This window comes from Amblyomma americanum, chromosome 1 (assembly GCF_052857255.1).
Source record: "Amblyomma americanum isolate KBUSLIRL-KWMA chromosome 1, ASM5285725v1, whole genome shotgun sequence".
Taxonomy (NCBI): domain Eukaryota; kingdom Metazoa; phylum Arthropoda; class Arachnida; order Ixodida; family Ixodidae; genus Amblyomma; species Amblyomma americanum.
The window spans coordinates 153,281,578-153,293,720 of NC_135497.1; the positions used below are offsets into that span (position 1 = coordinate 153,281,578).

Below are 12,143 nucleotides of genomic sequence, written 5' to 3' on the forward strand. Positions count from 1 at the left end.
ATTTGGTTTGAAAAATGCAAAATAATAACTGCATATCAGAGGCATTAGTGGCCAGAAACCAGAGGCTTTAGCAATTTCATTTTAATGCTCCTTAAATTAGCATACTGCCTAAGCAAGACATCTTGAAGGTACTGTACTGTCTCATTTTGTGCATACTAAAACCTGGCATAAGTCATAATAGTAGAGTTCACCCCTTTTTTTTCCTGTGACCTTTCTAAATGGCAGCCATTTCTTCTTATCTTCATGCTTTCTTTAAAATTTTTTGGTATGGAGGGGTTTTAAAGAAGGCTAACATGTTTGGACAGGTTCCTCCACACTTATGTTTGATGCAAGTGATGCTCTCTGGAGTGGAGTGGTGACATTGACAAGTGGCTCGGTTCTCTGCCAACACAGTAGCTAAAAATCGTAGGGGCCTTGAAATAGGCTAGCGTATCTTTTAGTTATTTATTTTTTAACTGATATGCTGTCTGTACGAACTTATGCATTGTGTTTTCATGTGCTACCTTCAATACTGTTCAATACTGCCTGTTTGAGGTCTAACTGTGGGACCTCTTTTAAGAGCATGCATGGCACATTGTTTTGGTTTTCATGAATCTGTTTGAGTTGTTAGGTAAAATTTATTTGTAGCTAGGATAAGAAAATGGTAACATTGAAGTCAAAGTAGTTTTGTTGCACAGCTAATCTTTAGCATGATGGAAAGCCTTCCTTTGCACATTCTATTAGGGGACAAAATCATTATATCTAGGAGTGTAGGGTACAACAGAACCTTGTTGATACATTTTCTTACAACTTGGGAGGGAAAGCTTATTGTCTGGGAAAACGTACTATTGAAAGCCACCCAGATTTTGAAAAACATCACTCAACAAGTATGAAATAAACTATACTGTGACCTTTACTGCTTGCAAAGGCTGCTCAGTGCTTCTTTGTGCAAAACTTGAAGAGTTTTTTTTCTTATGCTTGTAGACTTCTATCGGTATTTGCATTGTCCTTAGCATAAGAGAGACTTCGCAACATATCCATTCTAATGATAAGTGCAAAAGTAGCCAGAGTTCTTTGTTGTCACCGTTGTTTTTGTATGCTTTGCCCCATACAACTTGTGCGCTGTGGAGAAACCACTCTGGCAACTGACTGCTGCTGCACTTCTGCTGCTCATTTCGTATGCCCCTGGCTCGGCCTGCTCGTATGTTAGCGCACCTTCGCCGTTTTAGATGCTTCGCCCCATTGCAGTAGTGCACTGCAAAAAAGCTGCCCTGGTGGTTGCTTGCCACTGGACTTCTGCCGATGTCACGTGCCCCCAGGCTAGGCTATGTTAACACTCCTGCCATTAGTATCTAAACATATCATTGGATTAAATTTTCATGAAATTGTTGTACTTATTGGGAAATTTTATTATCCGGTAACATATTAACCAGAAGAACCAGGAAATTGTATTAACTGGGAACATATCAACGAGGTTCTTATTCAGTGAAAAGTGGTGCCTTACTTCTTCTATCCACAAAGATCTCTATGCAGACTGAATACCGAATGCTCAGAGACAAACCTTTGTGTATGCAAGAGTAAAAAGAGTAAAAATAATTGTATTGCCAAAACTTGCTGACTTTTTACCTTTTTTAACAATGGACTGTTACTGATAAGCAGGCAAGTTCCAAGACTTGTCTCCTTTATTTCTGTTTATTTTACAGTGCGATCCAAACTCCAATTCCAGTCGTATATTTCGTACATCAGCCTCTGTGTGGGAAACATGCCTTGCCGGGGTAATGTAAACTCTGAAATCTGAAGTGGGGACCAAATATTTTTTTTGCTTTGCACATTGCACATTGTTTTGTATGCACATGGCACTTGCATTTTTTAAAGGGACCAGCAGCTGAATTTTAAGGGCCCAGTTTTATTTTTTGGCACATCAGAAAACTTCGTGTCTGAGGTGCCTGATCCCATAATGGTTTTGTCAGAAATTCTGTGAAAGATCTTTTACTGTGAATATTTCGGTCAGTGGATGCGCCCATTTTCATGTATACTGATGCTTGAAATCATAACCGTTGAGCACAATAGCGATTCCATCCCGCAAATGTTATGAACCAAAAGCTAATATAGGCCCTACCACCAGACAGTAATTATACAGTTTTAGCATAGTGTAGCATTCATTTGAGCTTCCATACAGCCAGCTGTGATGGCACAGTGTCAAATGCCTCGTCAACAACAGTTGTAATGGACCGTGTTACTGCTTTCACCAAGAACTGCAGAAACTGTCACCATTTAGTAACTGAAGTTCAAAGCACTTCATCGGTGATGCGAAATGGAGCATTGCTTTTCATCGAAGGGTGCAGTGCGGAGAGAGTAAATTATAGTAAAATATGACCAGGAAGAAAAAATTAATAATTAATAAGATATGAATAGTTTTGATACACTGATAATAACGAGAGCCGCCGCTGTGGCTCAGTGGCTATGGCGCTCGGCTGCTAACCCGAAAGACGCGGGTTCAATCCCAGCCACGGCGGTTGAGTTTCGATGAAGGCGAAATTCTAGAGGCCCGTGTACTGTACGATGTCAGTGCATGTTAAAGAACCCCAGATGTTCAAAATTTCCGGAGCCCTTCACTATGGCGTCCCTCATAGCCTGAGTCACTTAGGGACGTTAAAAACCCCATAAACTAAACCAAACTGCTAATGACGAGGTTTCACATCAGGATGCCACTTCAGCTTGCTTTATGCTCTTTTCAGTGCCAAATTAACTTTAGATATCTTCGGTTCTTCAATATTACAGTGCTCAATTCTTACACTGAGGCAAGATCTTTTCATTTCCAGCATAATCTCATTACATATTTTATCGGTGTCTTTAAGTTGTGATATGGGAAGGTAGATGGTCACTGTAGTTCTTTCACTAGTTCAGCCATTGTTTTAAATCATGTCTGGAAATGTAATAAACTTCAAACCACAGACATGTACTATGGTTTAGAATTTTTATTGTTAGCTGGCTGATTTTATAATATTCCATTTTGGGCATTTCCTGGCATACTGTGTGGTACGTGCTGCAAGTTCAGTTGCTTCCTATTTCATTGCCCACTGATAAAAGTGTATTTTTTTTATTTAGCCTAGTGTACAGTATTTCAAGTACCATTAATAGTTTGGCCTATATGAATTGCTTTGTATTGAGTTGCTGTCTATCGAAAGCAAGTTATCCACCGCAGTTGTCTTAGTGGCTTTGGCATTCAGCTGCTGATCCCAGGGTTGCAGGATTGAATCCTGGTCGTGGCGGCTACATTTCAATGGAGGTGAAATGCAAAAAAATGCCAATGTATTATGGGATGTCAGTGCACATTAACAGACCCCAGGGGGTCAAAATTATTCTTGAGCCCATCACTACGGTATCCCTTAGAGCTCATGTGTCACTTTCAGATTGTTTGAAAACTGTACAGGCAACGCGAGCGCTCTCACGCTTTTTAAGCGACACGGACCTTGCCTCGCGTTTGTGATGTAAGAAAGTGTGCCTTGCTTTTTTCATCTGCCTCCTCCCATCATCATCATCCCCCATCGTGACCCTCTTTTTTTCTCCTCTTCCCGTTCCCCAGTGTAGAGTAGCAGGCCAGATATTTACTTTTCAGGCCAACCTCTCTGCCTTTCCCATCAGTAAACCCTCTCTCTCTCTTGAGACATTAAACCCCACACACCACGGAGAGCAACTTGCAATAGAAAGATACTGTGCCCAAATGAATAAAAATTCTGCAGGATGCTTACAAAAGACTTCATGGCATTTTTTTGGATTTTGCTTGCTTTATTTATGGGTTTGAAAATATGAATGATGCTTCTGTTAGCCTATTAGTTTGACAAATAACCTTCAGGTAAAATCATTTCAGAAGCTTTGGAATTAGCTTTTCTGTTTTTAGCATTTTCACAATTTCATGTCAAGCTAGGTTTATCCATTGCCTGGCCAGACGAATTTTCGTCGAACCATTGCTTAGGTTTACAAAGTAGTAAGCCTGCTGTGTGGTCTGATGTTTTCATTAGCTGTATATGTTGAGTTGCCATCATAACAGAGCAAGCCTAATACCTAGCATGCTTGAGATGAGCGAGTTGACGGGCTAGTTGGCATTGCATGGTGGAGGAACAGCGCTAAGTACGGGACAGGAGACAAACATCTCCAGCGCCCGTGTTTTTGCTTCCATGTTTGTCTCCTGTCCCGTACTTAGCGCTGTTCCTTCATCCTAGCATGCGTGTATATATGACATACCAGGAAATGCTCCGACTTTGTGGATTTCTTTTTTCCTAAGTAATAATTTCAGTAACCAGGCTTTGTGTGGAAGCAAGTGTGTGATTACAATGCAAAGAATTCAGGAGTGCATTTCTTTACAAGGATATATAGAAGTAATTCATGCCTCATATCAATAGGTTGAACACCCTTCATCGAGCATCCACTCCTGTCAATGTTTTGCTGTGCGCTGAGTGATCCCCTCAGCTCCTATAACACAGTGTTGGGTACTGTTTTTTCGTATGCAGGAAGTGGCAACAGACAATGTACTTTGTGGGATAGTGATAGCCCTGGGCAGACAGCACCCCCACGAGACAATGGAGCTGGTCCAGGCCAAATTTCAGCCGGGCTCCATGCCACACCCTCTTGTGTTGGAGACCCTCGCCGGACTGGCCCTTGCCAACCGTTAGTGACATTTAAGAGGCTGCTTTTTCCCACTCTGAGTGTGTAACAGTCTGAAAGCTTGGGAATATTGAGGAATTCAGCAGTTCCAGAAAAGCTAGGGAAAAGACGGGAATAGTTGTGGTAGTGCCTACTAGTCGAAGAAATTGCACTTCATTGTTTGCAATGGGGCTGCGAAATTCTGAGTGTGCCCAAGGAAATGATAATGTTTCATTTTCCTGGTCTCAAGAGTGCTGAAGTATCCATAGCAACCTCTTGTTGTAGAAAAGCTGCATGTGATTGCCATTCTTACTGTTGTTCTATTCATTTGTCATTATAACAGTGTACTAGAATAAGGTGGTTTAAATAGGCGTGGCCCAGCTCTGCTTGGGGCACTTTGTGTAGAAAGTCACCAGATGGCACGTGCACTTAATTGCCAAGCGCCATTCAGAGCTTGTCGGTGTGCAACGCAAGGTTGAGAAAGCGCAAAGTGCAGCATCTAATTCTCAAATTACCGTATATTCTTCTTTCCGTGAAACTTCACAGAATACAGTAATGTCTTCAGATTATCCTTTTGTAAGAAACCAAACACTGCAGTTGTCCTTAGCAAATTGAGAGGCTAACACCCTAAACAACAACTTTCCTGGTCATTTCCAAGCTGCATTGTTCGGTTCCACCACGGTGGTAATGCATGTTTTCGTCCTTTGTATTGTTTTGTGGACTTGTGTGCTATAGTTGCGCTCGTACCATAACTTCTGACATTTTGGAAACAAACTCGGCATCAAGATTAGTGCCCTAGGGGTACCAGAATGCGACACTCGCTTCCACCTGTACTTTCAAGATCTGGTACATCGAGCTTCATTAGCTTCTTTTGAATGTTGATCTTGTTTTTAATACTTTCAAAGTCAGCAGGCTTGCTGGGTGCTGTTGCATTTTGGCTGACATTGCCATCTGCATCACTAATAGAAGCACACAATTCATGGGTGTTGTAGCGAGTTCTATTGGGGTGCAGAAATTCTGGTGTGGCTGCAGAAACGCTTTCAGAAACTGCAGAAACGCTTTACTTCTGGTCATTTTAAGCGTCTATTTCATTTGACAAATATGCGAGCAAATCTGTAAGAAGGCGTGTACATCATCATCTTTCAATGCCAGTCTGCCACTAAAAAGTCCTACCTCCAATCCATCAATAACATGCACATAATAGTGCAAAATAAAGTGCACCTTGAAATGCTACTAGCACACTGCTGATGTCTCTGAGAGACACTTGCCTTTTCAGTGCAATTATCTGCTGCGATGATTCTGTGTTTGAGCCGCCGCGGTGGCTGAGTGGTTATGGCGCTCGGCTGCTGGCGAAAGGCGCGGGTTCGATCCCGGCCGTGGCGGTCGAATTTCGATGGAGGCGAAATTCTAGAGGCCCGTGTACTGTGCGATGTCAGTGCACGTTAAAGAACCACATTTGAACGGAGGCAGAATTCAAAAGATGCCTGTATGCTGTGCAGTGTCAGCACATGTTAAAAAAATCTAGGTGCTTGAAATTAATCCGGAGTCCTTCACTGTGGCGTGCCTCATAGCCGATGCATCACTTCAGAACATTAACGTCCACATACCATTCCGTATTGCACCCTACCAGACAAATAGCAATTACTAGTGTTCATCTTTATTAAAATTATTCTCGCAAATATGAATATGACGAATTGATCTCTTAAGTTTTAGCAAGTCCTGTTGATCTTTGATGAACCAGCACAAAAAGGCAACTGACAAGTAGAAGAAAGACGACATAGACGGAAGCACTGAGCTAACAACTTTTATTCCAGAAGAAACAGGGTCAATATATTTATGCAGTGTCCAGTCTGGACCTGGGACGTAGAGCTACCAACTAGCCAAACAGCAAATGTTAACCAAGTCCTGTTAGTAGAAGCAAGTCGCATGCCTTCGTTTCTGAATGTCTATACTTTCACAAGCACATTCAGTTCAGGCCGGCTGGTATACTGGGTTCGTCCCACGTAAATGGGTAGTAAAGTGTTGTGACAAGATAAAAACAGGTGATTAAAAAACGGAAGCATGAGCTGAAAATCTGCCATATGCACTTGCTTAAAGGCATGTTTGTCCAAGGGCCGCACTCGTGGTGAGTAGAATACTTATGATCAATAGAAAAATGCTTCATGTTATTGAGGATCCTCAATTATCTTTCCGTGCAGTATGATATGCGTGCGATAAATCTGTGGTGTAAGCTGCTATGTCTCGCTTCAGAGGATGTTGTCGGAAATTCTTTCTCTGCTGCCCATTAACATGCAGCCGTAACTCTAGCATCTGAAGAAAATTATAGGGGCACAACAGAGGTAAAAAAATTTTTGTTGTTGCATGGAAACATATGATTATGATTATGATTTATGATTATGATTTCAAAGGCTCTCTGAAAATGCGAATTTCTTTGCTCCGCCCTGCTGGTGATGTTAAAAATGCCACTTGCCAAAACGAGGAAGATGCATTCAAACTTAATAGTATCTTGTTTTTTCGTGCAGTTATGCCAGAAATTGCTGGCACTATGACATAGTGGCAGCGCATGTTTTACCTGTCGTGAACAATTTGTGTGCACATAAGGGTTTTATTCACCGCACGCTTTCTGACCATACTTCAGTGGCTGTGCATGCTGTGAATGTACCAACTGACTTATACTGCTCTAAAATACTGTTTGGGCCACTTCAAAGCTAAAAAGACATGTTTTCGGTGCTCCCAGCCTGCTTCAAAACTTCTTTTTGCCCACTCCAAGCCTGCTCCAGAATGCAGTTTTTCCGGGGTTGCTCCGGGAGGCAGTTTACCAGTTCCACCCCGTATTCAGTGTTTTTTATCTCTGACAATCAGAAGCATAATTAAGAGCATGAAAAAAAGACTAAAGTAATAACATTGATATGTGTTTTATGGCACATCCTCATTTTGTGACGTTCAGTGTTTCCAATCCAATGCCACAACTATCCCAGACTTTCACTGCTGAGACATTTGAATGAAATTTGACTGTTTACCATTTTTAACAAGTTTAGTAATATGTGTTAACTAAGGGAAATGTTGAATTATTCTTTGCTTTGCTTTATCATTGCTACAGTAATTCGCACTTCTTCTTTGCCTACAATTAAAGGGCTGCTCTTAAGCCTGTTTGAAGTTCTAGGATAATGCTTTAGAGGAGGAGAAAAATTGACATACGATTACGATAGTCAGTAATGCAGTACTTGAGAGCTCTTCACATGTCACCTGCCACTGCTGGCATGTGGCATCTTATGCTACTAGCCACCCTCTGGGATCTTCCCATGGCAGCTGCTTGGACAACCGGTTATGCCGACAATGCTGACGACTACGCGGAACGCAGGAACGGGTGCCTAAGAGCTGCACACTAAAACTTTTTTTGAGAATGAATTATTTGTAGGTGGAGTCCCTCAGTCTAGGACTCTATTGGACTTGGTCACTAGCAGTGTTCTGCTGACCAGCTGTTGCCGGTTTTCGTGTTCTGAGCTTTTCAGCTCCGCCTCCCATTGCTCAAGTGTTACGTTCTCAATTCTGGGGATGTGCTTGTTCTTTTGGCATGCCTTGACCATGTAGTATAGATAGGGTTATGCATCGCAAAATTGGCACTTATTCTTGTGAATGGCCGGGTGGATTCTGTGCAGTCTGCTTGGCTGTGGAAAAGTGTCGACTTGTAATTGTCTGAATACTACTCCTTCCTTACTCAGTGTCCCTGCCCTTGTTTGTGGGTTGAGTTTTCTACTTAATCTCTAATGTTGTAGTACTTCCCTATATATGCGGTGAGACTTTTGCAGTCCTGTACAGTCTCATCCTGTGAGCCCCAGCATACAAGATCTCGGGTGGTGGCATGTGTGTCATTATTCCTGCAGAGAGAGTTATGGGCAGATATTATAGATACCACTCCGTCCTTTCAATTTTGTCCTAATACTTTTACCACTGTTCTGGCTATTATTGCCTTAATGTAATTTCTACATGCCTCTTCTGAGTCTGCGTTCATTTTTAATATACATAGCTAAGTGATAAAATGGTTTGTTAGTGGCTGAGTTATCCCAGCTAAATTAGCTTTAGCCGTCACTACTGCAAGTGAAATTAACAAGTGCACCCAAGCTATGTGAATGCAGTTGCATTGCTTCATATTATTTTTGCTTATGTAATGTGCATGTTGATGATTTGCACACTTAACATTGAACTCTTTTGTCCTGGTGTTCTGTTTGTGCCATTTTTGTTTCAAGGTGATGTTCTGTTACTGTACCTAAGTTGCAGCTGTGTTGTATAGCTGGTGCTTAACCTGTTCTTCTTCAGCATTTGGCATTATGCCCTTCCTCAAAGCCCTACTCGGCACCATGCTGCCGATGTTGAGTGGCGCTCGATCTGAACAGCTGAAGTGGGCTATGGCATATGGTAAGAGTACTTTTTTATATGTAGATGCTATCTTGGCCAATATGAATGTGAATGCCATTCAGCTTAATACTGCAGGCATTTTTAAATTTGATGTTTAGTATCTGTACTGGCAGAACCTTATATTTGAAGCTTTGGTTTATAAAGGCTGAGTCAGCAAAACAGTGTGCCACAGTGCTCGCTCATCAGCTTTAATATGAGCGATTTGTCTTGCTAAAATGTCCACAAAGTTCTCAGTGCTCTAATCTACCTTGAAAAGTTATCGTAGCTTCACTGTCTCATACAATGTGCCTTGGTGCTTAACGCCGCCACGGTGGCTCAGTGGTTTTCGCGCTCAGCTGCTGACCCGAAAAACGTGGGCTTGATCCCGGCTGCGGTGGTCGAATTTCGACGGAGGTGAAATTCTAGAGGCCTGTGTGCTGTGCGATATCAGTGCACATTAAAGAACCCCAGGTGGTCGAAATTTACGGAGTCCTTCACTACAGTGTCCCTCACAGCCTGAGTTGCTTTGGGACGTTAAATCCTGTAAACCATAAACCAGCCTTTGTGCTTAACATAAATAGTGAAGAGCCTAAGCTGTAGCAAAATGAGAGCAGGAAAGATATTCATTAAAGTTATTAAAGGGACACTGAGGAGAAATTGAAGTTGGCTTGTATCGATAGAATACCAGCTCCTGATCACAAAAACGCCGCTCTTACTGAAAACAAAGCTCTTGTAAGGTAGAAAATAGCAAGAACCAAAATACAGGTATCGCCACAACAGGCCAATCTCGCAAGTACAAGCGTGGTGACGCCATAGGACAAGAGACGCCACCTTGGAGGAATATTCCATCCTACTTGGTTTCGCGAATCTCTGAGGCTGACAAAGGAAGGTTGCGCAGATCAAAATTGAAGTAAGTTTTGTTTTAAAACCAATAGTGCACTTTTATCACACAAGGAAGGCAGGCAAAAGACAACCTGAATGTTGGAAGCAAAGAAAACGGATGCTTGGCGGCGCCACAGGCGGCCAGGAGAGTTTCGATTTGTTATGGTACTTCGCGTCTATGAGCTTTGCGTGCCCCGTGGTTTTGTTTTTGACGCGCTTCGATTTACAAGCGCCAAACAGCAGAGGAACTCCAAGTGCCGCTTCAAGGGCTAGTTAACCTTTGAAGGAGCCTGTTAAGGCTTGTCAGGTGATCGCCACGGTCGATGAAAAGCTATGATGGCACGATGGTCGGTGATCGTGCAGCACTTGTGTATTCGCACGCTTGCCCGGCGAAACATTCCCGGCTGTGCCAGTCAACTTCAAACTACTTAACGGAAATCGTTTATTAGGGACGGGAGACAAGGTACAAGGCAGTTCAGAAAAATTGCTGATGGCCTAGCTCTGTTAGGCCGGGATATACCTAGCAAAAGCGCGCAGATTTCTGCATCAGAAGAGTTCATTCACTAGATACGCCTTTATTGAAGGCTGTACCTTGAGCCCTCGTGGCGGAGCGGTAGCACTTCCGCCTCAAACGCCGAAGGCCCTGGTTCGATTCGAACCTCGGCACCGGACTTCTTTTCTTTTATTTAGTGAGTGGGCGGGGGGTTTCAGTGGCTCCCATGGATGCCGCCGCTGAATACGTTGGTTAGAGGTTAAGTGCAGGCTCCGTTAAGGCGCGTTTATGCTTCGGCGAGGCGCGCGCGCGCTGCACAGCGAAGTCACGTCGGTCAAAGCGAGACCCTACTGTGCTTGACCGCCGACGCGTTCGGTGGCTTCGGCGCACTCTGACCGCATTGGCGGGGAGATTGGAGCATGTATCTATTTCGCGCCAGCCGCCGCCGGCCCGGCCAGACTGATTTGGCTCCGCGGCGAGGTGCACGTTATATTCAATAGCTGCGGAGCTGTTCTTTTCGAGCTCGGCTATTTTAATGCATTCACAGTACATATCTGAAGGTATACATGCAAGTTGGCGAGAGAGCCAGATCCAGTGGACCCGTTGGATCTAGCGGAAGCCGTTGAAGCGTCGTGCGCCGGCTTTGGTTTCAAGCCGCCGACTTTAAACGCAACCGCCCTCGAGCACCCATTTGTTTTTTGTGGCAAAAAATAAATAAATAACTTGGCCCTTGCAACCGTGGGAGACCTCGACGCTGCCTGCTGCGCCGTGCAACCGCTCCGTTCAAGGAATCACAATCCGTTGGCCCCAATGCCCCGGCCAGCCTCCGATGGGCGCAACGCACCCCTTGCGACTCCCCGCACTGGGGTTATGATATTTAGTTTGCAACGGCTGCTCTCTGAGGAAGGGGGAAACCACCCGCCGGCGCCTAACCTAACCGTACTCCCTCAAAAGCATCGCACGCTCTGTGGGGCTGAGGTCGCTGAAATGCAGGCCAGAGTTTTTGTGAGAACTACGTCGTCGGGTTCGGGAACGGGATCCATCGTGACGCTGGCAAGACGCCGGTGCAAACGTAAACGAAGCGACAGTGGCGACCCCCGATAGATGCCTTCAACGTGCGGCGGCGGTGGCTTTCATTTCGGCAGCTGCTAGACCGCACCGCTAGCCGACAGAGCACCGCTAGCCGACAGAAATCACGGAGTCTCCGTTTACGCCACGTTTCACGTCACTCCGTTCTGTGTCGTCATAAGAGTTCTCCGTGTCATCATAAGAGTTCTCGAGTTTGAATCGGAGCGGCGGGAAAAAATTTTTCAACGTCGAATCCAAATTTCTTTGAAATAAATGCATCTTTCGCTCCCGGACAAGCGTCAACAAAGCCATGAAATGCCGAACTATCAGATATTGCTAACAAAAAAATTTTGATAGGGTTCTCCTCAGTGTCCCTTTAATGCCGCTGCAACAGCTCGTGATGTTGCCAGTGCAAAGTTCTGGCACTGTCATATGCATTCCTCACATGTATAAAAAAATTTAATTCATTGTGTGTTAGTTTCGAATTCTACCGTATTTACTCGTGTAATTTGTGCACTTTTTTGCTTAAATTAAGGCTTCAAAAGAGGGTTTGCATTTTACGCAAAAATTTTGTGAGCACATCGTTAAAAACTCTGCAAAGGTCATAAGGCACAATATATGCTGTACATTGCTGTATATATGTCGGCCCGCCCACCACTCTCACTCTTCGCTGACCAAAAAA

The 12,143-nt window shown here is 43.8% G+C and overlaps 1 protein-coding gene across 1 annotated transcript in view; it reads left to right on the forward strand.

Moving 5' to 3' along the window:
- c11.1 (maestro heat like repeat family protein c11.1) overlaps positions 1–12,143 on the forward strand; it is a 103,144-nt gene that overhangs the window by 6,687 nt on the left and 84,314 nt on the right. Inside the window, 2 exon segments of the mRNA XM_077647974.1 lie at positions 4,491–4,647; positions 8,941–9,039. Coding sequence (XP_077504100.1) covers positions 4,491–4,647; positions 8,941–9,039 — 256 coding nt within the window.